This window comes from Dendrobium catenatum, unplaced genomic scaffold (genome assembly GCF_001605985.2).
Source record: "Dendrobium catenatum unplaced genomic scaffold, ASM160598v2 fragScaff_scaffold_716, whole genome shotgun sequence".
NCBI classification, from domain to species: domain Eukaryota; kingdom Viridiplantae; phylum Streptophyta; class Magnoliopsida; order Asparagales; family Orchidaceae; genus Dendrobium; species Dendrobium catenatum.
In genome coordinates, this window is record NW_021319178.1 from 5263856 (window position 1) to 5285519 (window position 21664).

The 21664-nt window shown below is 35.3% G+C and overlaps 1 protein-coding gene across 1 annotated transcript; it reads left to right on the top strand.

Annotated features, from left to right (window-relative positions):
- The first annotated feature begins 1059 nt into the window (after positions 1-1059).
- LOC110109594 (probable LRR receptor-like serine/threonine-protein kinase At1g07650) lies at positions 1060-21545 on the top strand. The gene is made up of 25 exons (XM_020840743.2): positions 1060-1212; positions 1281-1427; positions 1508-1676; positions 1766-1837; positions 1947-2015; positions 2131-2202; positions 2299-2370; positions 2492-2563; positions 2636-2707; positions 2833-2904; positions 2986-3057; positions 3141-3212; positions 3344-3418; positions 3540-3608; positions 4287-4355; positions 4445-4483; positions 4588-4640; positions 4946-5319; positions 5399-5594; positions 14187-14333; positions 17765-17868; positions 18041-18251; positions 18452-18692; positions 19582-19732; positions 20627-21545. The coding sequence occupies exons 2-25, from the start codon at positions 1325-1327 to the stop codon at positions 21008-21010; spliced, it is 3030 nt and encodes a 1009-aa protein (XP_020696402.1). The 5' UTR covers positions 1060-1212; positions 1281-1324; the 3' UTR covers positions 21011-21545.
- Positions 21546-21664: the final 119 nt, after the last annotated feature.

A 21664-nucleotide genomic window follows, 5' to 3' on the forward strand; every position in this document is an offset into this window, starting at 1 on the left:
TGTTAGTCACAATTTCATTTTCCTGCCGGTAAGATCCTCGTTTTTCTTTTTCCGCGTATGCAATTTCAATTCATTTTCTTGCCGACTACGCATTTTGCGAGCTGCTCGACAAGCTCGCAAGTCGAGCAAAGGGCTGTTCGAGCTCGAGCTCAATAAGATGTTGAGCCTGTTATCGAGTTGAGCTCGAGCCAGCTCACGTGTGAGCTTGAATCGAATATGAGCTAAGTATGGGTTTCGAATGACTAAGTGGCTATTTAGTTGGTTACAAAAGGGAATGCATAGTAAAACGTAATGCTATGAAAATGGAATGCAATGTATTTAAAATGCTTGGAGTTGATTGGATGGGTGTAAAATAAGTGCAAGTAAAATTTTTTTTTTTCATTTTGGTTGAATTAAATGAATGTAGGTTAAAAGATATATGGCAGTGGTCGATAGAGCAGATAGTGATAGTCAGTGGTGGGAACTAATAGATGTATTAAATGTAGCTTATGTTAAGAAAGATAGAGGTAGTCCTAAAAAGATTTGATTAGAAAATATTAGAAATGACATTTCTTTATTAGATTTGAATAAGAATTTGATCTTTTTTTAATCAGAATTTTATTCTTAACATCACATATCGGAGAAAAAAAGGTTCATGCAGACGACCCATGTAGTGGGATAAAGGCTTGATATTATTATTATTGTATCCACGACCATCATTAATATTCGTCGCCACCATTATCAGATTTTTTACTATTATTGCTTGATCATTAATATATAATAGAATTGTTAAATTTTAAAAGTCCATATGGGAATATAGTATCTCTATAATTTCTATAGTGAAAATTAAATAATTGTGTTATAAAAATTTATTGGTCGTACATATATGTAATTCAACATCAAATAAAAATTATGAGATAGCCCTTCTTTTTCGTCTAAAACCTTTTATAAATTTTTTTTTACTGTGAAATGGTAATAATGTAATATAATAATTTCATTTTGTACTAACGCGACTACTTTCATGGCGGCTCAAGGCAAGACGGCTCAACTTCTCGCGATATTTTGGTTTATCGTGTAAGCACAATTTCTCGCGCGCTTTCTGTCGGCTCTATATATTCCTTGTTCCCTCCCGCTTCTTCCATTTCTCTGGCTGCAGAGTTCTTCGAGCGCTCTGAAATTTTCAGCTCGGAGGTCGGAGCTTACAAGTATCTGACTTATTACTGGTTGAAAAAGGTACCGTAATCTTTTTCTTGCCAGCTTCTTTTTCGAGTTCTAATCTTTATAGACTTGATTGATTGCAGTTTGTCTTGCCGTTGATTGCCTGCTCAGATCCAGCACAAGCGGTATGGGAGTTCTCAATCCTTTACATTTTGCTCTGTTCTTCCTTGTGTTGTCGATGGAGTTGGGAGTTCAAGCATACGGGGCTGCTGTTCTTTCGAGCAACGAAGGTAGAGAATCAAGTTTAATTTATTCTGCTTTTCTAGCTCAAGGGTTTGTGTTGAGAAAACAGTTGCTCTGATTTGGGCAGTGCAAGTACTTAAGAAGATCGCGCAGAAGATTGGAAACAATGGTTGGGATTTCAGCGATGATCCGTGCAGCGGGGAAGGGAGTTGGTACATGGCGAATGCCACGATAGCGAACGGGATCGATTGCGATTGCAGCTTCAACGGCAACTCCACCTGCCATGTTATAGAAATGTGAGATTCTTTTATGGAAAATTGGGATATCATAAATAACTTATTGGTATTGGGATTCGATTGATATGGAATGGGCCTTACGTGTGCAGATCAATAAAGTCACAGAATTTCTCCGGGGGTTTGCCGGCGGAGTTCGGCGATCTTCGTTATCTTCAGCTGCTGTAAGTGAAGTGGCAACTTTCTTTATTTTTTAATTCGAAGTGGGAAATAAGATAACCTATCGGCGAGCTTGTCGATTGAGTGAAGTACTTTTCTTCTTTCTATTTATAGGGACTTCACCAGGAATCTCTTCGATGGTAGCGTCCCTGAGGCATGGAGCAAGCTGCGCTTGACCAACCTGTTAGTGAAATGCTGCCCTCGTCCTCTAAATCCGTTTAATCTTTCATATGTCATTTTGAAAATTGGAAATTTCAGTTTTTGGATTCTTCTCAGTTTTTAATGATCAAATTTGTAGGATATTGATGGGTAATCGATTATCTGGGCCGTTCCCACAATTTCTAACTCAGATGACGACACTGCAAACCCTGTAGGGAAAAAGGAGGGCATTTCTTCCTCCCTTTTTCTTATTTTCGTTTTAGTGATAAGCTGCTGTCCGGCCAAATATAACAATAATATGCTGCAGGAACATGGAAGGCAACCGCTTCTCGGGGACCATTCCTCAAGAGCTTGGGAATCTCATTAACCTGGAGAAACTGTAAGCTTTCCAAGAGTGATCAAACTGTCTAAAAGGATTCAAATGTTTACGATCATCCTATTTTGTCATTTCTCCTCTTTTTTATTTTAGAATTGAATGTCGCTTTCACCTTTATATTTAGTACAATAGCATCAAATGGATTCACTGGAGAACTCCCAGAAACTCTTGCCCAGTTGACCAATTTGACTGATCTGTAAGCATTTCCTCGTCATCATATCCTTTGTGTTTTTTGTGCGCGTTACTAATTTGGACAATGATTGTGCAGAAGGATTTCTGATAATAATTTCTCAGGAAAGATACCTGATTTCATAAGCAAGCTCACTCAGTTAAATAGACTGTAAGTGAACTCATTCCTGATAACCATTTATGAAATGGTCTTTCTTGCATTATGAAGCCCTGCCTGTCTGCAACAGCATAATTGAACTCTTCATATATGATAAAAGCTGCAATAATGGATTGCAGGGAAATTCTTGGCTCTTATCTGGATGGGCCTATACCTTCTGGCATTGCAAACTTGACAAACCTAGTTGATTTGTATGTGAATGTGTACTTCTACTTCTATTATGGTTAATTCATTTGTAGATTGAAGACATCCTTAATTTATATGGAAAACAGGAGAATTACCGATCTTCGTGGAAATTGGTCAGCCTTTCCTCGAGTGAATGGAATGAAATCCCTAAAAAGATTGTAAGTTCAATTGTTTCATAAATATTCAACCGTTTTTTGAATTGATTTATTGGATTTATTAATTCTCTCCATTTGTCGTGCAGAATATTGAGGAATTGTTCCATTCATGGTGTCATACCTCCTGAATTATCAAACTTGGATAAGTTGAAAGTTTTGTAAGTCTTCTCTTCTTCAGCTTTCTATAAGATAGTCTTATTTTCTCATTCTTATATCGCAGTTCTCTAGTTTATTGGTTTTATGGTCATGTCCATTGAAGTTCCTAAATTTTTGTTCATTCTCCATACAGGGACCTCAGCTTTAACAAATTGACGGGAGAAATTCCAGACACATTTAGCGGTCTGAACAAAAAAGTTGATTTTATGTGAGTTTTGAATTTGTTGGTGACAATTATCTGAACTCATTTATTTTTTTTCACTTACTTCACTAGATGCCTTGAGATTTTAAATACCCTTTTAAAAATCCCATTAATTTTTTTGTCATAGGTTTTTGACTGGAAATGCTCTCACAGGGACGATACCTAACTGGATCTTGAATAGAAGAGACAAGAACTTGTATGTATTTTAATCGTTATGCTGTTAACATTTTTCACCCTGGAAAGAATCAATTTTAGCAGCTGCAGTAAGCCCATTTTCTAGTGCTTAATGGTGGTGTTGATGTCATTTCGAGATCATAGTAGATCCTTCATCCTATAAGTTTAATAGAAGATTGAGATTCCGTTTCATAAAAATTAAGGGTTTGTTGGGCATCAATTTCATTATTATTGTTATTACTTTTAATTTTTATGTTTAATAAACATATTTGATTGTAATTTTTTAGCTATTTTTTAAAAAATAAATCTTCTTTTTAATATTGAAAATAATTTTTAGATGTTTTAAATATTTTTAATCAAATATCACTACCGGACAACGCAGACAATAACTCTCACAGTCGGTGATCATCCCCTGCCTCCTTCATCACTACTAAATAAATTAACTTGTCTGATATTCAATAAAAAATTAACTTATAATTTTAATAATAATATAAATAAAATAAAATACATCAAACATATTATATTTAATGTCAAAATAACATATAAAAAAGAAGTGATTTCAAATGGCCCCTAAAAGTTTGTTATAACTTTCAAGTGCGCCAATAAAAGGCTCTCCAATGATTAATAAGCCCGACAATAACAATTCGTTTAGTTATTCTCTTGACGTTTATAATCTGCTGACTTTGGCTTTGAACTTCAGGGACATCTCTCGCAATAACTTCTCAATTGGCAAATCAGGTCCAACTGAGTGCTCACAAGAAGGAAGCATGTGAGAATCATATATTAATTATACAGTACATACAATGTTCTGATGATTTACACCCTTTTCTTCATAAGTAACTACTTGCTTCTTTTCAGTAACCTGGTGGAGAGCTGTGGGGCCGCACAGGACAACAAGTATGTATCATCTAAAAATACGAAAATATTACATATTATCCACATATTTAACTTAGGCTTTAAGATACTTTTAATGATTAATCTTACACATTTTTTTGGTTTAGGACTATAGTTAATCCATGCTTGAAGAGGAACTTTCCTTGTGATGCTCTAAAATGTGAGTAACTCAAATAATTCTTTTAGGTTAATAACTTCTTTGTACTATCATATACAGTTGGCTCTTTGGGATGCTGTTCATTTTACTAGATTCGTTAATTCTTTTGTTATAAATCAATCAGATTTGTATTTGTAGAAGTAAGAATGTTCTATTCTTACCTACCAAACTGGAAGTTCGAATTTCATGCTAGTACATTTTACATCCTTTCTAGTCGAGTTCTTCATTCATTGGTTAAAAGAAGCTTGTACTGTGATTTATGTTAAATAGCTTTGTCCGTCCTTTAAAACTCCAGTTTTTCTATACAGATATATCCTCCTTGCACATAAATTGTGGAGGAAGAGAAACGGTTATCAATGGGACAACATATCAAGCTGATGGAGAGGAAGGAGGTGCTTCAATGTTCTATTTTGATGATGATTGGGCATTAAGCAGTACCGGATATTTCATGGATGACGATGTGTCTTCTGACAACTACATTGCTACAAACACATCAGTACTGTCCATGCCAAATGCAGACCTTTACACAGAAGCACGAATATCTCCTCTTTCTTTAACCTACTATGGACTTTGCATGTTCACCGGTTCATACACCGTAGAACTTCATTTTGCAGAAACAGTTTTCCAAGATGATAACAAGTTTGACAGCCTTGGAAAGCGTTTATTCAATGTCTTTATTCAGGCAGGTGAAATCAAACCTTCCTATTTTCACAAATTTATGATAACTCTTAATTTGTTTTTCTCTATCATTTTCATCACAGGGAAAAATGGTCTTAGAAGAATTCAATATTGAAAGAGCTGCTGGTGGCACTGGCAAGGCCATTAAAATGACCTTCAATGCCTCTGTCACAGATCATACTTTGAAGATTGAGTTTTATTGGGCTGGAAAGGGGACACAAGCCGTCCCAAATAGGGGCGTTTATGGGCCACTCATATCAGCTATTTCAGTGACACCTAGTATGCTTGGAAATTCTTTTAGCTTGACTTATTTTTTTGTTTGCCCGTACAAGCATGTTCTCAAATAGAAAATTTAAAGTAAGCCCAAGTATCTCAATAGCATACAAAACAATACAGAAAATAATCTAGGCATGAATAAAGCCATATGATTTTTCTATATGAGGGATGTGAAAGTAAAACATCAAGCATGCAAACTTATGTCAAAACCAAGTAACTTTATTTTCAAAAGTATCTCCAATTCAACCACACCCAACACCAGTAAGGCTTCGTTTGGGATGGCTTTCTTATTGTTTCTTAAAACAACTTAAAAAAATTTTTATACTAGAAAGTTGCTTTAAGAAGCAGTAGGAAAGCCGTCCCGAACGAAGCCTAAGACGATATATAAAAAACCTAAATTTATGTTAATTTTATTGATGTATTTGCTATCAAAACACAAGTTTCAACTATGAACCTTCTTTGGTGCACACAAAGCTAGAACTATTAAAATGCTATGCACATTTTTATGAAAAGTTTCTATGAATGGTCCCAACTAATTTCTCATCCTAAGATGTGGAAAATTGAACCCAAGATTCTAGCCTGCATCATCTTGTATAAGAAGAAAACTTGGATGCTCATTAGGTAAAATATTTTAGATCCTAGACATCGAACAAATCTAAACTAACCTCCTAAAGTAGGGCAATAGATCCCACAAGAATCTCAAAAGTTACTACAGAAACTTGGCATGGATAATCCTGCCTTCAATATTTCATGCTAAAATAAGTGCTGCTCAAAATATGGAGGACTTTTGTGCTCTAATGCTGCACTATACCTTCTTTTAGCTCTCTTGTGTTTTTTTGGATTTAGACAGATTCAAAATAATTTTTTTGCCTTGGTACTTGGAGGGATATATATATATATATATATATAATTTTTCCAAACAAAGAGATAGGAGTGGTAAGGATTTATGCCCTAATATAATCATTCCTAAATCAGCCACTTAACTATGGAAAGATATCGGCGTAATCCATGTGAGCCTCCCACGGATCCCCATCCTAACTGTGTGATTAATCTGCTAAGGGATGACTGAGATTTAATAGATTGGCATGATCCAGGTGAGCCTCTCACGGATCCCCATCTTAGATGTGGGATTAATTCGCTAAGGGACGATTGAGATTTAACACTCCCCTCAAGCTGATGAATAAATATCTGTCATTCTTAGCTTGGTAATTAGTCCCAAAAGGGCAGAGTTATCTAGTTCTTTGGTATGAATATTTGCAAGCTGATTTTTTTATGAGACATAATAGATACATATAAGACAACTATCTAATTTTTCTTTTATAAAATGTATGTCCACTTTTATGTGCTTGGTCTTGTTATGCTGAACCAGATTGTGAGCTATGCTGATTGCTGATCTATTGTCACAATGTAGCTTCATGGGCCCTTCCCACTTGATCCTTAGGTCTTCTAGAATCATCTTGATCCATGATAGCTCATGTATTTCTAAGGCCATAGTTTTGTATTCTGCTTCTGCACTAGATCTTGCCACCACATTCTATTCTTGCTTTACCATGTAATCGTCTATCTACTGGTGATCCTGCATAATCTGCATCAGTATATGCTTATGGGGTTATTCCACAGTTTCTTCTAAAAAGAATCCCTTTTCTTGGGTTCCCCGTAAGATAATGATGCATTCTATCTACAGTTTGCATATGAGTTTATTTTCGATTTTGCATGAACTAGCTGACTATGCTTACAACAAATGATATATATGGTCTGGTGTGGAAAAGGTAGGTCAATTTCCCACAAGTCTTTGGTAAGCTCCCTTGTATACATCTAGATTTTCTTTAGCTTCCTCCAATTTAGCTTACAAGCTAGTTTATCTGTTTTTTAAGTAGATCATTGATTTATTTTTGTTGTGAAATAAAAATTCCTCTATTGGAGTGGGCTGCTTCAATTCTATGGAAATATTTTAATCTCAAATTTCTTGGTAAGATATTTCCTTAGAATCACTTTTTCCTTTTCATCATTTGCAGTTAAGATGATATCATTCACATAAACTAATAATATTTTGACTTCTTCTAAGTTTGAGTGCTTGAAGAATAATATATGGTCCCCTTGACTCTGTCAATAACCATTAAGAAGTATGACTTTTGAGAATCTTTCAAATCAAGTTCTAGGTGACTGTTTTAGCCCATATAAAGCCTTTATCCTGCACACCTTATCAACCCCAGATTTTCCTTGAATCTTGATGAAATTTTTATAAATATCTCTTCCTCCAAGTCCCCGTGTAGGAATGCATTTTTGACATACAGCTGTTCCAAATGGCAATTATAATTAGCTGTTAGTGAGAGTAGGATCCTGACAATGTTCATCTTAGCCACATGTGCAAAAGTTTCCCGGTAGTCGATGTCGTATGTCTAAGTATACCATTTCGCTACTAGTCTTGCCTTTTACCTTTCTAGTGTACCATTGGCTTTGTATTTCATAGAGAATACCCATTTGCACCCGACTGGTTTTTTTCCTATTGGTAGGTCAATAATCTCCTAGGTATTGTTCTTCTCCAAAACCTGCATTTCATCTTTCATGGTACTTTTTCAATTTTTATTAATAGATAAAACTTCAAAGATATTATTAGGAATATGAATATCATTTAGTGTAACCAGAAAATTTTTGTGTGAAGGTAGAAGTTAAAGAAGGATACAAAGTTGATTATGGGGTACAAGGGAGATTTTATTGGTGTTGTGTTTATCTCAAATTTAGGAGATGGTTCAGATTCTTGGATATGCTCTGAAGCATAGTTTGGATTTGTACGCCATACACTTTCCCAAACCTCTTGTCTTCAAAAATATCTTTTTTCTCATGTTTAGGTGGATTGGTTTGAGGTGGAGTTGGAAGGTCAAGAGGGGAAAGCTCGTTTTTCTCATCTTCCACATTTTCAGTCCCCCACCCCCACCCCAAAGATGAGGTTTGTAAAATAAGAGTTTTGTTCATCAAAAGTAATATCAACAGATACAAGGGTATATATCCAATAAAGATACATTTGAGTGCTCTTGGATTTAATTATCCTCTATTATGGTTGTGAATGTGAACATAGGCGGTGTACTCAAAGATTTTGAGTGTAAGGTTATCATGGGTTCGAAATTTGGGATAAAAGGAGAATAAAATTACCATTGGTGTTTTCAGTACCAAGGTTTTTGAAGGTAATTGATTTATGAGATATATGACAGTTAGGAGGGCTTCCCTCCAGTAGGATTTGATATGTTATGGTGGAATAGAAATGCATGGGTGGAGGCTAGAAGGTGACCATTTTTCTTTTCTGCAATCCGATTTTGTTGTGAGGTGTGAACGCAGGAAGATTAAAAAATGATACTGTTTTTTTTTTTTAAGTAGGAGGATAAGGTTTGATTAAAATAATGTTTAGCATTACTGGAATGAAATTTTCTAATTTTTACCCCGAATTGGTTCTAGATCATGGTGTGAAAATTGGGGAGAATAGTGCTAACATTAGATTTATTTTTGAGAAGAAATATGTAAGAGACTCGATTGCAGTCATTAATGAAGGATACAAACCATTGTGCTCCAGAGATTTTATGGATTTTTTAGGGTTTCAAATATCACTATGAATAAGATAAAAGAGGGTATCACATCTCTTATTTTTTGTTTGAAAAGAAAAACTCGTTTATGTTTAGCTAACTCATAAGTTTCACAATGAAAATATTTATTTAGAACTTATAACAAATTTTGGATGTATATTTTTTAAGATATCAAAAGATAGATGTCCTAACTAAAATGTTAAAAGCAAATAGTAGATTTTTAATCAAATAGGGATAACATAAAATAGTCATTATTGATACTATTATATTTGTTCAGCTCTTCTAGGTAGTACAATATATCTTTCTCCTTAGAAAGTTCAATATTCTTTCTCGATCTCTGGTCCTAAAATAAGCAATAAGTAGGGTTTAATATGACTTGACAACTATGGTTACTGGTAAGTTTTTTATAGAGATTATATTTGAGAATAATTAAGATTCGTTGAGCATATTTTTGAGAGTGAGGGAGGGAGATACATATATGTCTTCTTGGTTTGCTACTGTGGTAAGAGAACCATTAGCAGGAATGATTTTCTTTTTACTTGAGCAAGGCTTAAAGTTAACAAAGTGGGCAGTGGAGTGTGTTATGTGGTCCTGAGTTAATGAACTATGATTCTTTCAAATTATTTCTTGAAGCACTTAATCCAATGGATATAGGAAACTTACCTGAAAGTACAAAAGAAGAAGATGCAGGTTATTTTTCAGGGATATGTGGGATGACTTGTTATAGTGTTAGTTTGTGATGCGCTATTTTGTACAATTTTTTGATTTTATTATTTACTGGGGGGAGTTTCATGTTTCTTCCATCATATCTCTTTTGTATGTCTTGATTTTCTTGCAATAGCTACATCAGAGGGAGTCTTTGTCTTTACATTTTGAGGAGTCTTTACCTTTTTCTTTTTTCCTTCTAGGGAGTCAATGAACCTCTTTGGTTGTCACCATTGTTGAACCTTCAACAAATTTGTCTCTAGCATTATTCATTGTCGGTTTTCTTCAGGACGAATGAGAGAAATGATCTCATTTATTGAAGATATATCATCTTTGCCAAGGATTTAAACTCTAGCCTGATCAAACTTCGTATTTAATCCTGCAAGAAAGTCATACACTCTATTTATCTCAATAAACTTTTTCAGGATAAAAACATCTTCTGGACACTTGGTCTTTATGCATCTGTTGTGATCAAGTTCTTGCCACAAGTTTTAAAGGAGAGACATATTCCATCACAGCCTTGCTTCCTTATTTTGTGGTCTTCAACTTGACCTTATTTTGAAGATTTGGGCAGCATCCCGAGTTTTTGAAAAGGTTTGTCTGGTGGCATCACATATATCTTTTGCAGCAGATATGAACATAAAAGCATCATTAATTTCTGGAGTTATGGAATTCCACAATCATGATATAATAATGAAGTACACTTCATCCCATGCTTAAAAATTAGGATCTCCTTTTTTTAGTCCCCCTCCAAGGAGGCGACGTATCTTTCCTTTCCCTTTCCTTTCAAGTAGGTCTTCACAAATTGAGACCACTTCAAATAATTTTTCTCATTTAAGTGATAGGAATGTTGCATAATTTAGAGATCTCTTCCTTGGTGCACCATAGAATCCTCAATTTGCTCAATGCTTTGGGAGGAATTAATTTCAGACATTACAAATGATAATAATGAAGTCTATCTGCAAGATTCTGGGTAGCAATGAAGGTGGAAGCATGCAGTGCCGCAGGCTCCAAATCCCGCCCCTTTGGGGAAGTGATCCACTGCCTAGGGAAGGGAGGTGGGATTGTTTAGTCCTTTTGGATTATTTTTATGTTTTTCTTTAAATAGGAGTTTTGGTTAAGGGTTAGGGCATCATGAATATTGCTGAATTTTCTATTTCGTGTTTGGTTTCTTTGGCTTTAGCGGCGTCTAGAGATTTTGGAGAGATGGATCCTCCTCTCGAATAGAGGATCACTTATGTCTTGTTTTTTTTTTTTCTTTCGTTTCCATCGTTTCTACAAGAGAATGATAGGCCGGCCCAGGAGGGGCCGGCTGGACCGATCCAACCTGGACCGATCATGGTTTATTGCCGGCGGAACCAGCCAGGGAAAGGGGGGGACCACATGGTGGGCCCCAATTGGAGTTAAATCCAATATTAGGAAGGAAATTTTGAATTACAAGGGTGTTTCAGAAATTTGTATCCCTCCTTTAGCTTTAATTAGGGAGTAATGATAGAATTAGGTTTTCATCTTGAATTTGATTGTGATTTGAGATCTAGGGTTCTTTTTGTCACGACCCAACCTGACCGGAACGAGTCCCATCGCGTCGAGTCGCGACGGATGAATCCAGGATTTATCTTTGAAATTTGGTTTCAGACTTTCTTTCGAATAATCATACAGAAACATATTTCAATATACACAAATTCATTTAACATTTCTTCTCCTTCTTCAAAATAATCATGTACATTATAGTGCATGACTATAACAGAAAGTACATAATAGAACATAAAAGCCATGACTGTAGAAAAATCAAAAGTACAAAAATACCTAATCTCAAATCAGGCACGAAACAGCTAGTCCAAAACTTATTTCCCTTTTTCAGAACCTGAAAACCACACAGATAACAAGAATGAGCTAACAGCTCAGCAAGACTACACTAGCCAATCAAAATCTCCAGAAACTCACATCAAAATCATCAGAACAGTTCATTCAAGTAGCCGCACAAAATTCAGATAATCGTACAGAAACTCATATAATCAAACAGAATACAGATACTCGTACAAAATAGATAATCAAACAGAAATTAAATAATTGATACAGAAGAACTGATTTCATTTCATATAACAGAATTATTCAAATCAGATTTCAAATCAGAGTTCAGATCATATTTCAAATCACAGATCACAGAATCGTACAAATCATAAAGCACATTGTCAAAGCAGATAAGGTCACATATCACATATCCCTGACCCAGAGAGAATCTCAACGGATTCCGACCCCTTATGTCTCCCTTCCCTGACACAGACATAATCTCAAAGGATTCTAGCCACTTATGCCTCCCTTGTGCTTACAACACCAGAATATATCAGATATATAGAATTATCAGATCAGAATTTATTTTTAGATTCCCGGACCCTGATAGAATATCAAAGAGTTCTGGCCCCTTATGCATTCCTTCCCTGACACAAACAGAATCTCAAAGTATACCGGTCCCTTATAACTCCCTTCTGATAGCATTCAAACACATCAAATCATCAAATTCAGAAAAATCGGATTACATTAGAAGAATCGTCAGCGGCATAACGGTAGTCCACAGAAATTTCAATAGATCAAATCACAGTTTCAGATAATTACCAAATTACCACAGATAGTGTAAAATATCATTTTAAGACTTTCATTGTACTGAAGCAATATTTTCCAACATCCAGATAATTTTCTATTCGATAAAAACTCCGCATAATTCAAATTACTAGGTGAAAACTTTCCAGAAAATACTCAAAACGTGCAAAAACATCATCTCTACAACATACCAAAAGTTACGCGGTAAAAGTTTCGTCAATACAAAGATAGATCACTTTTAGGCTAATAGAAACGAAAACCGAAACAATAAATCCGTCAAAAACTACATTTCTGAAAATTGAGAAAGGTATAATGTGCCTTACCTCGAATAGATCAACTTTCCCAACTATGGCGACGGACGAAAACAGACCAAAGGCCTAAAATCCACTTTTTCTTCCTCTTTCTCCGTTTTTCTCTCTCCTCAGCTTCCTCTCTCTCTCTCTCTTCAAAAATGACACTATTCAGATATTTATCAAACAGGATCGTCCACGTCGTCCCGGGACGATCTCCTCTGGACACGGATCGTACATATGAAAATTAATTCCAATTCTTTCGTCCCTGGACGAGTTGCTCTCTGGAAAAATTTCGTACGGACGAACCTACCTTCGTCCTAGGACGAATATCTCTGTCACCAATTTATAACTGATCGTCCCGGACGATTCCACTTCGTCCGGACGAACCTGGAAGGAAAACAAAAGAAAACTGGCTTTCACACTTTTGCTTTGGGCTCTGTTACAAAGCAATAGTATCCACCATATTACATGATTTGACTCAAGAAAGTATTCCTTTAGCTTTAATTAGGGAGTAATGATAGAATTAGGTTTTCATCTTGAATTTGATTGTGATTTGAGATCTAGGGTTTTTTTGCTTTGGGCTCTTGGCGTTGCCGGAGATTTGGAGAGTTGTTCTTCCTCTCGAATTAAAGAACAATTGTATCTTTGCTATTTTGATTCATCGCCTAGTGGAATACAAGTCTCTACTTGACTTTTCTCTCAGTTTTTCTCTTGGATTTGCTGTTTTCCTGCTGTGGACAGCAGTTTTTCTATTGTTTGCTTATTGATTTGGGTTAGGATTGCTTGCGAACTCAAGTATTACCTTAGGGTTACTTGGGAACTCAAGTATTCCTATCAAAGAATTACTGTTTTTCCTGTTTTGGAGGGAGATTTTGGGTGACTTTTAGCTGTTTACTTCCGATATTGATAGATTTCACATGAATTCTTCAAGCGTGGCCTATCAAAATCTTGCATTTCTCCAAGCAAACTCAAACCTGGGCATATTAAAACTAAATATAAGCAATTACTGACAACATTTAAATATTCTAAACTTCTAGATAAAAACATACACGGCAATCATAAAAAATCACTTGGAAGTAAAATGATGTCTATGCAACCTATTAATTTGTGTTTCAACTTACAGTTGTGGTCTTGTAGACCTGAAACTCCATGAACTTAACTAAATTTAGAGCATTTTTTATGATTTCTTTTGTGATCAGAATTTTGTTTTCTCTCGATCACTTGTATAGTCCCCAATGGATTGGTGATGCACTGTTGTCTGCAGGATCCAATTTGTATATGAACATAGACAAACTTTATATAGACTATTTTAAACTTGATTTTCTGGCTGCATCTTAATGCTTTACTTTTCACTGTATTTCTTTTATGTAAATAGTGATTTGTAACTTTTGTTTTCTATTCTCCTTTTAATATAATAACTTCAGATTTTGATCCTCCACGAGACCATACTGGTTTGACGAAAGCTACTAAAATTATCATTGGAATATCAGCGTTTGTATTTAGCCTCATCTTATTGGCACTTGTCCTTTGGTGGAGGAAGAGATGCATCGAACCAAATTCCATGAATAAAGGTACATAATACCCCTCTAGAGTCGGGTTTGTTTGCACTAATTTGCATGTCTTTTTCCTTCTATTATTATGTAGATATTAAAGGTAGAATTGTTAGCATTTCATTAGTTATAATCTGGAAATTGTTGCAATTATATTCACTCATTCACTGCACTCTCAATTTAAATTTAATAAAGCATTTGCCACACTCGGGTTTAGTAGATGATGCAAACCGATAGCAAGAGTATTTAAATTTAAATTAATCTCAACTCATGACTTGAATTTTAAAAGTTATGTTCAATTATAGCTGTTTGTATTTAAGATAGGGATGTTTCACAAACACACACACACACACATATATATATATATATATATATATATATATATATATATATAATGGTAAGCAAGACATATAAGCACTAGTATAAGGAAATAAATAATATTTATTATATTAATAGAGTATTTAATAGTAGTTTTGTCACTCCTTATTTTGAGTCTTTTTAGTCAAGCATGGGATGTAGCAGAGGCGGGCAATTATTAAGCAACTATATATCCTTTTAGATTTAAAGATAGTACAACAATAATATCAAGAATGAGTGAACAATTTAGAAAATCAATATCAAGATAATAAAATGTTTAAAGTCCATCATAAAAGAAGATTGGAATCAAATCTTTCAAAGATTGGGAACACTACAACAACCGGCCAGCTACAATAACTTGAGGTTCAATTTATTTCAGCATTAAACTGGTCACAAACCAATTTTTAGTTCTTTTATTTTACTTATATTAAACCAGCTGGTCTAAACTTCTATTAAACCAAAAATCGGTTCATGTAAACCTCTATAAATAGACCCCAAGTGTTGTAATCGAATTCAGGAAATAAGATATATTTTTTCTACCTTTTCTTATCTCTCTTTTTTATTTTTTTACCTTTTCTAATCTCTCTTCTTCCTCCTCTTCTTTCCCAAAAGGTGCTTTCCCCTTTTTGACATAGATCAAGAAGCTTATCAGCAATCCAATCAAATACATTTCCCACAATGCCCATCATGACTTTTACTATTTAGAATCGAGTGACTAAAATCCAATCTGCTTTGGTTTGCGAAGATGAGCCAAGATCTTGTGGGACGATTCTAGGTTTGGAGGGGGATGTGTGATGAGGGTTGGGGTCTGGGAATAAGTTTGAGAAGTGGTGGAAGTGATGCAGGACTACTTAGATGACATGCTTATGGATTCATGTGGGCCTTGCACAACTAATAGATTAGAACAATTTCGAAACAAAATTACAAGCAATTTTCAAACAACAATTAAAACAAATGAGTGGATCAATTGCGTAGGCTAAATCACATGCTCCGAGTTTGAACTATCATGATAATTAAGAAAATAAAAGCAATACAGAATAGTAGTTTTCAAGTTAAATCCCTAATCTAACAAGGAGACGTAGGATGCATAGAAGAGTACACTCAATTCCTACAAATGACTAGTTTTGGCAAGAGCAATTGAAGGCGCTTTCGTGATTACAATCAACCAATTGAGAATTTAGATTTAGACTCCATTCTCACGGAAGGGTTGGGATGATTTTTGGCCACCAAGCTTCCAACTAAGAATCAGGCCACCAATCCGGATCAAAGAAAGAGAAAACGCTTTTCCAAAGTATTAAATCTAGAAAAGATATTTCCATTCATTAGTTTTAGACCTTTAGAGCCATTACATAATTGAAAATAAAAAAACTCTTAAGGAGGGTAGAGAGAAGACTAGTCGTTCCAAGTGTTGGACAAGGTGGCATCTTGAATTTAGGGTATATGAATTCCAATATTCAAATAATAATAAAAATATAAGTAATCATGCAGAGGAAAATATCCTAATATTCTCTCAATCATCATTGTCCTGCATCATCTTAATTGGTCTTAATACACTAATTGGTGACTACTGTCCAATTGGACAGCTTAAACAAATGGATAAATAGGGAAAACATAATTATGACAACTTCTTCTGTTTCACTTGAAATTATTATTTTTTTCCCGTAAAACCACCCTCATGTGCATCCCAACGGATTTTTTCACTAAAGATAACTCCAGAAGAATTCTACCTTAATAACTGTGGTGAAGCCATTTATCTTGCCATTTCATAATAAATGCGTAGCTATAACTAGATAAACCATCACGGCCTTGATATGACTTGAAGATCAAAACAACACACAACAATATAAAAAAACAGCAACTTACTCCAAATAGATCCAGAAATAACACAAAGAGAGTTGTTTTTACTAATTTCCAAGCAAAGTAAGACAAGGTACAAGTTGATTCACTGTTCGAGAGGTGAATTGTCTCTCACGATTCCTAGCAGCTACTAGGAACCCCAAACACCTCACAAAAACTCTCCAAATAAATCCAAAAATAACACCAAGAGAGCTGTTTTTATTAATTTACAAGCAAAGTAAGACAATATACTAGTTGATTCATTGTTCGAGAAGTGAATTGTCTCTCCCACAATACCTAGCAGCTACTAGGAATCCCAAACATCTCATTAAAACTTGCAAAAATTCAAAACATAACATAAAACATAACCCTCCATAATCTCCCCCCTTAAAGAGCCCGAATCCCCTAATAAAAGCTCCTTATATCTTTCCCAAAGAGTCCCCCACCCCCCACCCAAAATGTCTTCTCCTATAGATGATAAAGGAGGTCATGGGCCCCACCTGGGCAACTGGGCTGCTGCCTCCTCAGCTTTGCTATTGCCAGGCATGTTCTAACTGTGCAAGCACTCAGTCCCAACTAGGGTTCAAGAGGTGATTCTCTAGAGTGTAGCATTTTTGTCTTGTATGGCATTGAGTTCTCATGTTCTGGCTGGTCTAATGCTATGATGCTATTGATATCAACCTGAACTCTCAACCATCGATATACTGGTTGATTTGGCCTGATGATCTCATGATTTTTCCCCATTGGTGTAACTTCTTTTCCAGGGGTAACACATCCCCGGAGTGCTTTTGTATGAGCAAGCTTAACATTGAGATTTCTAATGAAATTCTAAACATTGCATCAAAATATGCCTCGGTGTTTAAGTGTTTAACTTTCTACTTGAAGGGGGTTTCACACTAACTTTTTGAAGTAATATTTCTTCATAAAGTAGAGCTTATAACGGGTTTGCACTTGGCATAACAGATGATTTTCCAAATACTCTGCTCAGCAAAATTCCCTGCTTTTTGAATACCTGTATGTAATCATGAATATATTACTTTATTTTCCTCACAAATATTTTCTCTTAAAATCCAAGTGACTGATTGGAACATGCTTAAGCATTAATTTAACATGCAGAAGTCCTTGCAAGCTTAAATACATAAATACGTCTGATTTTCTTACCAACCCTGCATTTAATTCTATCTTTAAAGCTGAAAACTTGGCAGCCTACTTGATTAGGATGCTTTAAACACATCTTCGTAGTAATGTTTTCTCAACAGATCTTCCAACTGGACTATTTACCCTACGACAAATTAAAGCAGCAACCAGGAATTTCGATCCAACAAATAAAGTTGGGGAGGGTGGTTTTGGTCCAGTTTACAAGGTAATCTTAATTTCTCTCTTTTTTTTTTTCTGCATTTTCTAGTGAATAAAAGAAAATCTAGCATTGTTTGCTTACTGTCATTATAAACATATCCACCAATGGTTGCAGCTTTCTTACCCTATTTTAAAAGGAGCTATTTGCCAAAATCGTTACCTTTTAAACACTCTCACAGGGTCTCCTATCAGATGGAACTGTAATTGCTGTGAAGCAGCTTTCATCAAGGTCCAGACAAGGGAACCGCGAATTTGTAAATGAAATAGGCATGATTTCTGCGTTGCAACATCCTAATCTTGTAAAGCTATATGGATGTTGCGTTGAAGCCAACCAGCTATTGCTAGTGTATGAGTATATGGAAAATAATTGTCTTTCTCGGGCTCTTTTTGGTAAGTTTTATTATCTATTACTTTGACTTCGTTTGGGACGGTTTTTTTCTCGCTTCTTAAAATAGCTTTTTAGTATAAAAAAATAATTTTTTTAACTAAAAAACTGCATTAAAAAGCTGTAAGAAAACCGTCCAAAACAAAACCTTTATCTGCAATCTTAAATTGAGATTCAAATAGCTAAAGTACATTACTTTTAATAGGGACGGATCCACGTTCAAGAATACATTTGGATTGGCCTACAAGGTGCAACATTTGCATTGACATAGCAAGAGGCCTTGCGTATCTTCATGAAGAATCCAGATTGAAGATTGTCCACCGAGATATCAAGGCTAGTAATGTGTTGCTGGATAAATCTCTCAATGCTAAAATATCAGATTTTGGCCTAGCCAAGTTATATGAAGATGACAGGACTCATGTCAGCACCAAAATTGCTGGCACTGTGTAAGTTATTAGATATTATTCTGTTTCTTCCCTAAAGAATTTGATAACGTACCAATCCATGCTATACTTTTTTGGTGATTCCAAAACCGCATTTTACCATTCCTCTTGATTGTTCATGTGCTATTATTGTGAAGACATTTAAACCTAAATGGTGGGCAACGTAACTATTCTTCATCATATTCTGGATTGTCTTTGTAAAGTCCGCTTTCCATCCAACCATTCCTGCAATTGAATGGTGAATCATAGTGCCATTGCCCTATTGCTGCACTCAGAATTGTTCATGAACTGATATGGAAGAATATTATGCAGATCTTTGGACTGAAAGTATTACTTCCAATTTATTCGTGCTGCAAGGGCAAGTTCATGTTAGAACTTAGGAGATGTTCTTGAGAGCTTCTTGAGCTCTTCTTGCAAGAGAGAGAGGGAAAGGGAGGAGAGAGAGAGAGAGCAATTTGGAGGAAATAAAACTAAGATTTATTTAGATTTTTCCCCAAATATTACATCACATACAATCTTTATTTATAGATATTTACATAGATGTGATAACCTGCATGAACAACATAACCTAAAACTAAATCAATTCATAACTGTTCAATTTCATGGGTAATATAGAATCTCGATAGAAAAGTTATTAGCTATTAATTCTATGCACCTTTGACAATTCTTTTCTCCTTCCCAGTTCTCAGATCAACTCTTTACCTCTAGATATTTTCAAGTTATCTGTAACAAAAGTCATTAAATTTTCATTTATTATCCCATTCAAAACATTTGTAGAATGATATGTTGAATTACTATTTTCTCTGGTACATTCTAGATTTATTGAATGATACTACAAGCTTTCTGCTCAGCTACTACAACTATGTTGAATATGCATTTCTTCATCCTGCAGGGGTTACATGGCTCCTGAATATGCAATGCGTGGTCATCTAAGTGAGAAAGCAGATGTGTACAGCTTTGGAGTGGTTGCTTTAGAGATTGTCACTGGCAAGAGCAACACAAATTACAGGCCTAAGGAAGAATTTGTTTACCTCCTCGACTGGGTAACTCTAAATATTGACAGATTTTTGTTCTCTCCTATTCATTTTATCATCCTAACTTAACAACTGTAGATTGATATTGTTATAAACAGATAGTGCTTCATGCGCCCAAGATTCAAATAATTTTGTCTATGATGCACCGACACTTCTCCTCAAAGTGGCGTGCAGTGTCTGACACGACACGCGTCCGCCACTCCTCTGACATGTGTCGGACATGCCAAAAACGTGTTTGATTAAAAAAATATTAAATACAAATTTGACACGTGTGTCTGACATGCGTATCTTAAATATTTTATGAATTCTTTTAAAACAAGTATCTTAAATACAAATTTGATGCTCGATGCTAGCAATTTTTACATCCATAACTTGATATCTCATCTTTGTCCAACGTCGTCTCAACATCGACGACCAACGCCCTCTCAACATCGATGATCAATGCCCTCTTAACATTGACGCCCAATATTTACTGCATAACATCAATGCCTAACTTTCGACAGCATTATTATCTCCTATCTTGATGACTGATAAACGGCATCGACGCACGACTCTCGACATCCTAATATTAATCATTTTAAGCTCAAATTCTAGTTAAATGATTTATTATTTCTGTTGCGTCCTGGAGTATTCGCGGCGGTAGAGAAATATTTAGTTTAACGTCTTAGCATTGTACATTTCTAAATTATTTTTAAAATTATACTTATTTAATTTTTATACACTATTTTTAAAATATAAAACTATAATACCGTGTCCAACCCGTATCTGCGTCCTATATTTTCAATAATTGACGTGTCCATGTCGTGTCGTATCTGTATCGCCTTGTCCGTGTCTGTGCATCATAGAATTTTGTCTATTCTTATATTAAAGTTTCTATTCTTAAATTTTCTTTGGGGATCACAGGCTTGTGTTCTGAAAGAGAAGGGAGAACTTTTGGAGCTGGTGGATACAAACCTGGGAACAGAATACTCGGAAGAAGAGGCTAACTTGTTACTGAATGTGGCCATCTTGTGCACAAATGCATCTCCTTCACTGAGACCAAGCATGTCTCAAGTCGTGAGCTTGCTAGAGGGCCGCACACCTATTCAACCCATGCTCGTACTTTCGAGCTTCTCAGACGAGAGCAGTAATGGCATCAGAAGAACTTTCTGGGAGAAACCCATGGAGCTCCGGGAGATATCTGCCGTGAATACCTTGGTTGATTCTTCAGTAAGCACATCTGCGCCAGAATATGATGAAGAGGACAGCTTTCTGGATGAATTCCCCAAACACTCAACAGGTGACTGATTTAGGCTCAGCAGAATTTCTGGAGTAGTTTGCAATGTAGATTTTCCCTGGGAGGATTAAGTCTTTGTTTGGGACGGCTTTCTTACTGCTTCTTAAAGCAGTCTTTTAGTATAAAAATTAAAATGTTTGTACTAAAAAGCTGTTTTAAGAAGCAACAAGAAAGCCGCCCCAAACAAAGACGGCTTTCTTATTGCTTTTTAAAATGGCTTTCTAGTAAAAAAATCTAATTTTTTGTACTAGAAAGCCGTTTTAAGAAGCAGGAAGAAAATTGTCCTAAACGAAGCCTAAATCGCTAGATCTAATAATCAATATCTGTAAATTTTAGCTTTAGAACAAGAGAGCTGGAGAAATTAGATGAATGAATAAACATGCTATGTAATAGATGGATGTGCCATAAATATGTCTCATCCATTGTAAGGTGTGGCATGCCATTTGAAGTTCTATAATTCTGTGTGTAAATGTAGTGAAGTAAGATTCAGATAGTTTGTGGCTTGACTATAAATATGGACAAGTTATATAGATTTTTGTTTTTTCACATTGAAGATCCACTCAAACTTCTATGCATTCAAAAACTAAGATTTCGCTTGGGACGGTTTTCTCACTGCTTCTTAAAACAGCTTTTTAGTACAAAAGTTTTAATATTTAAACTAGAAA

Bases quoted from the DNA above. Each gene is read 5' to 3' on its own strand.
- LOC110109594 (XM_020840743.2), top strand. From the start codon at position 1,325: ATGGGAGTTCTCAATCCTTTACATTTTGCTCTGTTCTTCCTTGTGTTG. The intron at 4,641-4,945 runs GTGAGTAACTCA...TTTTCTATACAG, and splicing joins TCCTTGTGATGCTCTAAAAT to ATATATCCTCCTTGCACATA. The intron at 18,252-18,451 runs GTAAGTTTTATT...TACTTTTAATAG, and splicing joins TCTTTCTCGGGCTCTTTTTG to GGACGGATCCACGTTCAAGA.